The 8834-nt window shown below is 38.2% G+C and overlaps 1 protein-coding gene across 2 annotated transcripts in view; it reads right to left on the bottom strand.

Moving 5' to 3' along the window:
• TESK2 (testis-specific kinase 2) overlaps positions 1 to 8834 on the bottom strand; it is a 230884-nt gene that overhangs the window by 110062 nt on the left and 111988 nt on the right. For both annotated transcript variants that reach the window (XM_006898992.1, XM_006898993.1), the window contains one exon: positions 2491 to 2612. In XM_006898992.1, the coding sequence (XP_006899054.1) occupies positions 2491 to 2612 (122 nt within the window). The remainder of the gene's footprint in view (positions 1 to 2490; positions 2613 to 8834) is intronic.

Below are 8834 nucleotides of genomic sequence, written 5' to 3'. Positions count from 1 at the left end.
TAAGAGAAATAAAATTACAAAAGTTCAGCTTACTCATTCTTGCTGGGCACAAAACAGTCCTAGCAGCAGAGGACCAAGGTATGCCCAGAGAATAAGATCCCTTCCTGGAAGGAGGTGCATGTAAATTTTTTTACGTATATTTGTTACAGAAGATCAAAAAATATATCCTTCAATATGGATTGCATCACAATGTCAAGAAAACAAAAATCTCACCAGTGGACAGATAGTTGACTCAATGGCCCCTAACAACAACATGTCACCAGGGCCCTGCATAAACTAATAAGATAATTTAAAAGTTATTTAGGAAATAACTAAGAAAAGTTTAAGAGCTTTGAGGCAGGAACATAGTTATACTTTGTTAGATATTTAAGGATTCATAAGGAATACAGTTCTACTCTGACACACATGAGTCGGGTCAGAATCAAATCCCTGATAAATGGTAGACGGGTATAACAAATGTTTCTATTGCTACAGCACTTCTCTGCTCATTACAAAAAATGGAAGAGAAAGAAATAATTGACATGAAATGTCCAAAGAGACTCTAAAGACTACACTGGAGCGCAGAGCTGAAGAGAATATTTCAAAGGACATCTCGGGAAGACAAAGCCAAGTATTAGAATGGAATGTGCAGAAAGCTGGAATTGGAGAATAAAAAAGGAAGAAGTCGCACTACATTTCTCAAGCTGAAAGAACTGAAAAACAAATTTAAGCATCAATTCGCAATACTGAAAGGTGCTGTCAGCAATATATTGAATGAACCAGAAACCATCAAAAGATGAGGGAGGGGCGAGCTCTGGTGGCCCAGTGGCAAGAAGCTGCACTGCAATCCCAGAGGTGTGCGGTTCGAATCCACCAGATCCTATGCTGAAGAAGGAGGAACAGTCTCCTCTTGTACCAGTAAGACCTGATTTGACAGTACACACATTTAAAAAAAAAAAAAGATGATGGAGGGAGTACACAGACTGACTTGACACGGAACAATTTAAGGAAGTACCGTATGAACAGGAGTCAATGATAATGAAGGAGAAAGTAGAAGCAATAGGATCAGAAAATGCTTACTTAGATTTTATACCTTCAATGGGACCAAAAGATGATAAGCTAAGAAAGCAGATCAATGAGAGATCAGAATTGAAATAGTAACAATGATCTCATCATAACATTACATATTTCTCGGTTGAAACAATCTGAACTGGGGTAAAGACTTAGATAGACTAGCCAGCACAATTTAATACCATAGCCACTAGCTCTATGTGGCTATGTAACATAGTTAAAATTAAATAAAACTTAGTTTAGTTCCTTGATCAAGCACCTCTAAATGCTCAGTAATCAAAAGAAACCTTTGACAATAATATAAAACATTCTCAACAATGCAGAAAGTTCTGCTGGACAGCATTAGACTCTTGTAGATATTAACAATAGTGGTAGAAAATAAATTGGTGAGCAAATTAATTGGGGTGGGGGGGGAAGCCAAACAAGCAGCAATGGACCTTTTAAAGAACTGGATAGAGAAAAAAAAAACTAACAAAATAAAATTGCAGAAAAACTAGAAGCTGGGTAAGGAAGAAATTTGTTGGAAAAGGAAAACAAAAATATTTTCCACTAACAGAGAGCAATAAAAAAGTGGGTAAACTACACTCTGCCAACATGCAGCTGAAAACATGCAAAACCCAGAAAAAGAAGACTGTCCCACCAAGTCCTGGCTCTTGTTGGTTTTCTCTGTAATAGCTAACGTTTACTAAGCACTGAACCACAAATTAGGTACTATTTTAAGTATTTCACATGTACCAATTTAATTACTTCTCAGAAAAACTCTGTATTTGCTATCATTTTCTCCATTTTCAGACGGGAAAACTAAGGCTCAGAGTGGTTAAATCTCCCAAGATCCAGAATTTAAATTCTAGCAATTTTATATTGATTACAGAGACTGTTTTTAACCATTATTATTATGTATTGACTGCAAGTGTCCATTTTATCTCATTTAGAAATATACTCCCCCCCCAAAAAAAAGAAATATACTCCCCTCACTAAAAGAGCAAAATAATTAAGATGAGAAAAGTCAGTTCTAGCTTTGTAATCTTATATAATAACTCTCCCATACAAAAGCAAAGTGTGCAGCTCAAGGTTATAATTTCATTTTTATTTTCAGTCACTGATTTAATTATGATTCTTCATGAAGTACGAAATTTAAATAACCACATGAAGGCAAAGCCTTTCTTCTGATAAATTACCAATTTGGCAATAGGAAATAACTGTTCTAATGAACACTAAAAGTAAAACAATATGAGAGACAGAAGAAGCTGCTTTATTAAAAGCAGGAAACAACATCTCAGTGGATAAAAAAATATCTAAAGCATAGCTAAACATCAGCAAGATAGATTAAGTACAATACATCTGGACTCTTTTCTTTTTAGCTGTCAACGCTCCTCTAAACAACCCTCCAATAATGCTTCCAAGTCACCCTGGTCCCCAGAAAGAGTGAAAAGCCATTACCTAAGGATGTTGGGATGAGAGAGTCTATTCATAAGCTGTACCTCCTTGAGCATGTTTGCCCGATTACTGCTCAATGTGTTCATTTTAAGAGCCATCACCTGACCAGAAGCTCGGTGGCGAACCTAGAAAACAAAACAGAACAAGAAAACAGGCTCAGGGATGGCAGTTATATATTGGTCAAGTCTCCAATCAGTCTCCATTTAAAACATGCCCAGATGCTTTTATGCCAGTTTAGAAAAAAACAAATGGTAGTGAATGTTTGTTTTTTTTAAACATTGATTACATTAGGTTCCCACTTCTATTCCTGGAGACAGGTATTTCACTGAAGACAAAAACTGTTTCACACTTAGTTGATCAGAAAAGAAAAACATTGTTAATGAATACTTCACAAAATCATATCTTTCTCCTGTATTAGGAAAAACAAAGTGGTAGAAATTTTCAGGCTGGTTCCTATAATCAATACTTAGGAAACAAACAAACAAAAATGTTGCACATACAAAGATGTAAGCAAAGTCATAAAATACTTACTACAAAACTATTTTTATAAGACACCAAATCCATTATCCTCAAAACCTCTCCCAAGCACCATAAAAAATATACATATAATTTGGATTGATACTATCAATGACTTGAGCATGGCAGAGATCTTGAGAACAGTTCAAGATAGGGCAAGATTTGAATCTACTGTTCACAGGATCACTATGAGTCAGGTCAATGGCACCTAACAATAAGTCTCTTCCAATAAAGATTTATAGTCTCAGAAACCCAATGGAGGGTCAGTATGAGTTCAAATCAACACAAGAGCAGTGAGTGTGAGTGATAAAGGGTAAAGTACTGCATGTTAAATATACAAAGTCGCTGTTGTTGTTTACCATCAAATCGGAATCAACCCATAGCTAACCCTCCAGCGGGTCTTCAGAGGCAGATAATCTCACAGGAGGAAATTGCCCATTCTTCTCCCATGGAGCAGCTAGTGGACTTAACCGAATGTCTTCAGGATTGCAGCACAGCTTCTTGCCACTAGGCCACCAGAGCCCAAAAGAGAAAGGCATTTGTTGCTGTTGCTGATTGCCATAGAGTTGACCACGACTCATAGTGACACTATGAACAAAAGACTTAATGCCTTTCCATAACTATCATCATTTCTCCAAGTTCATAGAGTTTCCAGAGGCATGTGGTTTAGGATGTGGATGCCACTCCTGCTTCCAAACGTGTTTTACAACTGGGTGCTCCACCAAACACTGTCCATATTGAGAAACCATTGTGGTATTTGATACTCCAATGGTACAAGATTCAGCATCACAGCAAACCCAGGCTGCTTCATACTGCACATTGACAGAGTGGTATACAAAGTGGAAGAGTGTTCCTCCAGATATAACAGCACTAGTTTCATTTAGCAGTGGTTAAGTGCCATCAAGCCAAATGAATACAACTGAGACTAGGTTTTGCACAAAAGACCTGAACTCGGTTCTATAACTAGCATAATTTCTGTAGAGAACTCTGTTCTATAATTAACATCATTTCTGTACATTTATAGAGTTTAGAGACTTTGTAGAGTTTCCAGAGGCATCTAGTTTAGGAAGTAAATTCCACTACTGCTTCCCAGCATAAGTCAATCTGGATGCTGCCTTGTTCTATATCCACTAAGAAAGACAGAAGAATTGACTGTCAAAAAAAACCAAACAAATTCATGTTGGAAGAGATACAGTGAAAATGCCCTTAGATGTGAGGATGGTCAGACTCCATCTTCCATATTTGGGGCATGATATTAGGAGGAGTCAGACCCTGGAGAAAGAGATCATGCTTGGCAAAGTAGAGAAAAACTCACCCAGATGGACTGACATAGTGGCTCAAAGAATAGGCTCCGGCACAGCAATGACTATGAGAATAGCACAGTATCTGGTTAATGTTTTTTCTGTTGTATAAAAAGCTGATGAGCTGAAGCTGACTCAATCGTACTTAACAAAAGTAATAAAATAAGAGTACTGGAGAATATAGTTAGTTCCCTCACCCAAGATGTCCTTGGAAGGCATAAACCATTACTAGAGAAACGGACATATTTTAACTAAGAGATGTAGCCCTGATTGCGCACACCACTTTATGCCAGGAAATCTGGAGGATGGATGCCTAGATGGGTGACTGAAAGAGATTCATATTTATTCCCATTCTCAAGAAGGTGATCCAACAGAATGTGGAAGCCATCAAACAATATAATTAACATCACATGCAAGCAAAATACTGCTTAAGATCACTCAAAATTGGCTAGAACAGTATATAGTGAGCTACCAGATGTCCAAGCTGGATTTAGATGAGGCCATGGCAACAAGGATATCACTGCTGATGTCAGATGGATCCTGCCTGAAAGTAAAGAATACCAGATGAATGTCTATGGTGCTTTATTGACTACACAAAGGCATTTGACTGTGTAGATTATAACAAATTACGGCCAAGATTGAGAAGAATGGAAATCTCAGAACACCTAATGGTGTTCATGAGACAGCTAGAGGCTGGTTTCCAAAAGGCTGTTGTGCAAACATTACAAGGGAACAATGTTGTTATTGTGTTGTTATGTGCTGTCAAGTCACCTACAACTCATAGCAACCCTATGTACATACAGTACCTCTGAAGCCTGCCCTGTCCTGAGCCAATCTCACTGACTCTGACACACCTACTTCTATCCCCCCGTTACTGTCTCAATCCTTCTCATCTGGGGTCCTCCTCTCCTGCACTGTTCCTTCACCCTTCCAAGCATGATGTACTTCTTCAAGGACCAGTCTTCTGGCCATGTGCCCAAAGTATGTGAAATGGAGCTTCAAAATTCCAGCCTCCATGGAGAAACTTGGTTTCATCCTCTCCAAGACAGACCTATTTGTTTTCTTGGTGGTCCATAGTATGTTCAAGACTTTTCAAGTACTACAACTCAAAGGCATCAATTCTTCTTCTGTTCTCTTTAGTCACTATGCAGCTCTCTGATGCACAGTAAGTAAATGCGAAGATTAGGTCTCTAGACTGACACCATCACTTCTCAGCTATCTGGACAGGTCCCTGACAGCAGATTTTCCCAATGCACTTCATCTTCCAATTCTCTGTCTGCTGGTGCCAAGAGTGTTGGTTATGAAGCCAAGCAAGCTGAAATTGTTTATGACCTCAATCTGTTCTCCATCTATCATGGTGCTGCCAACTGGCCAAGTGGTGAGAATCTTTGTCCTTTGGATGCTGAGCTTCAGTACATATTGAAAGGGAACACCACATGGTTTAAAATTAAGAAAGGTGTAAGTTAGGATTGTATCCTTTTTCCATACTTACTCAATCTGTAAGCTGAGCAAATTATTTGAGAAGCTGATCTCTATAAAGAATGTACAAAAAAAAAGATAAAATCACAAATATAAAGTAATAATTATGTTAAAAATAAAAAGAAATATGTAGCATCAGGATCTGAGTAAGACTTATCAGCAACCGTATTATGCAGCTTTCACAACTTTGCTTGCTGAAAGTGAGAACTTGAAGTACTTGCTGTAGAAGATCAAAGAATACAGCCTTCAATATAGAATGCATCACAATGTCAAGAAAACAAAAATTTTCACCACTGGATTGATAGGTTACATCATGATAGATGGAGAAAAGATTGAAACTATCAACTGCTTCAATTTACTCGGATCCAAACGCAATACACTTAGTACCAGCAGTCTGGAGATTAGGAGACATACTGCACTGGGGAAATATGCAGTCAGGGACCTCTCCAAATTATTAAGGAGCAATGAGGTCAGTTTGAGAACTAAAGTGTGTCTCACTCCATAGTCTTTCTGATCACATGGTCACTTCCAATCACCAGCATCTGAGAGCTGGACAATAAAAAAGGATGACTGAAGAAAAACTGATGCCATTGAGCTGTGGTGTTGACACAGTAAATGCAGCAATGGGCTTGAGTGTGTCAGAGATTGTGAGGATGGCTCAGGATAGAGGAGGGTTCAAATCTTTTGTTTATAAGGTTTCTCTGAGTTGTAGATGACTCAACACCAATATTAGTGAAAAAGTTGTCAGTTTGAACCTAAGCCAGAAGCACCCCTGGAAATAAGTTTCATAATCTATCTCCAAAAGGTCGCACAAAGCCTTGAAAACCGTATGGTGCTGATCTACTCCATACACATGAGGTTATTCTCACCATGAATAGGAATCAGTTTGACTCTACAGTAACAACAACAATGGAAAAGCAGTTCAATCCTGGTAGCTTAGTGGTAAGGAACTGTGCTACCAATGCAAAGTTATGAGGTTCGAATTCATCAAGTGCTCCACAGAAGACAGATGAGCAATCTCCTCTCAGGCTATTTATTGCCTCTGAAAACCTGCTGGAGTGTCAGCTATGGATCAGTTCTGAATCGATGGTACACATTAACAACAATGAGGAATTAAAGATGAACCATTAGAAAAATTAACAGCAAAAACTTCAACTGTAAAAAAAAAAAAATCTGTTCAGATCTTGCACAACACAGGCCTGCTATACAAAAATTTATCTTTCCAGTATATTATATTTGACCACATGGAAATCCCAGTAGAAAATCTGGTAACTGACTTAACTCTTCAACTTCTATATTGCCGTTAAGTGCCATCAAGTTGACTATAACTCCAGGGACCCTATGAACAACAGATCTGAACCCTACACTATCCTATACCATTCTTATAATTTCTAATACATCTACTGATATAGTCACTGTGTCTATCCATCTTATTGAGGGTCTTCTTCTCTTTCACTGGCCCTCCACGTTTCCAAGGATGATGTCTTTTCCAAGAATTTGCCCCTCTTAACAACATGTCCACAGTATATGAGATTGAGATGAAGTTTCACCATCCTTGCCTCTAAGAAGCACCCTGATTGTACTTTCTCCAGGACATATTTGTTTTTTTGGCTGTCCATGGGATGTTTGCTATTCTTCTCGAACACTATACTCACCTTCTATAAACTCCTTCAAATGACAATAGCATCAGAAACTTAGCATATCTATTAATATAGGATATCATAGTTCATCCTAGAATTCAAAGAAAAGGTTTCAGAGTGACTGCGGGAGGCTGGCTGGGTGGAGCAAGCAAAACACTCAGAACCACAGGAGTCCTGATCAGAAAAACTGAGGGAGAACACTGTCTGGCTGCCTCTCCTGTCTTCTGGATCACTTGGTGAGATTTGGAAACCAACCCTCTTCCCAGTGCATCAATGATTCTGTTGTCATGTACCTCATGAGTGATGAAAGAGGAGTGGCTTTCCTTTTCAGATCCTGCATGGATAAGTAAAAAGAAACATTTATATACAAAGAACTCACTCACAGTACTTTTCCAACTCTGTTTACACAAGACATCTGTGTTTTAATAAGGGTTCTCCATTCTGAAAGTCCTCTTCTCTTTCTTTAATCAACTGAAAACTGTCATCCTGAGATTGTAACAAAATGTCAGCGGTTAAGAAAGTGATGTTTTGTGCTGCAACTTACTTAGGAAAAAACCCAAAACATACACACATTACAAAGCACACTTCTTTAAACACATGGTTGAGATGTCAAATATGTTTAAAATTCACTGTGATATGCCTTTTATCTGTATAACATAGTCTTTATTTCTGTTCCTCTAGTCCCCTAAACTCTATTTAATTTTTTAAGACTGTATTTGAAAAAAAACCAAAATCCTCTCTTAGGCTCTCTCAAGTTTCTTTCTTTTATCTCAGAATTATATTTATACCAATATAATATTCATCCCATAATTGATGAATATAATTAATGTCGTTCCACTAGGGAAGCATATAAAACACTTTGAGACTGGAATATTTTTTTTTTAATCGACTTTTGTTTCCTTAGTGCCTAGAGTAAGGCCAAGATATTATTAGGGCAGAATGAAAATAACAGAACCAATAATGAAATGATTCTTCAAATACTGCCTACAGGGCAGTGATCAGTGATTTATCCAGGCCTCAATTTTAACCAAAGAACTAAACCAAATGCCTTCAAGCTCACCCCAACTCCTGGTGACCCATGTGTGTCAGAGCAGAACTGTGCACTAGTGCGTTTTCAGGTGTTGATTTATCAGAAGTAGGTCTCCAGGTCTTTCTGCCCGAGTGACCTTGACTTGCCAACCTACCTGACCTTTCCAGTTAGTAAGTGAGTGTTCAATCATTTGTGGCACTAACTTTTATTGCTCTTAAGTGTCACCAAGTTGAGTACAACTCACAGTGACCCTATGAACAGATCTAAATTCTGTCTTGGTCAGCTCCATCCTCATCAACTTCGACACAGTTGAGTCCATTGTTGTAGACACTCTATCAATCCATCTCACTGAGAGTCTTCCTCTCCCTCACTGATCTTCCA

The sequence above is a fragment of the Elephantulus edwardii genome, unplaced genomic scaffold (genome assembly GCF_000299155.1).
Source record: "Elephantulus edwardii isolate Elephantulus edwardi_28Jun2011 unplaced genomic scaffold, EleEdw1.0 scaffold00243, whole genome shotgun sequence".
Lineage (NCBI taxonomy): Eukaryota > Metazoa > Chordata > Mammalia > Macroscelidea > Macroscelididae > Elephantulus > Elephantulus edwardii.
The sequence above is the reverse complement of the archived record's forward strand: the minus strand, read 5'-3'. Positions and strand labels throughout refer to the sequence as shown.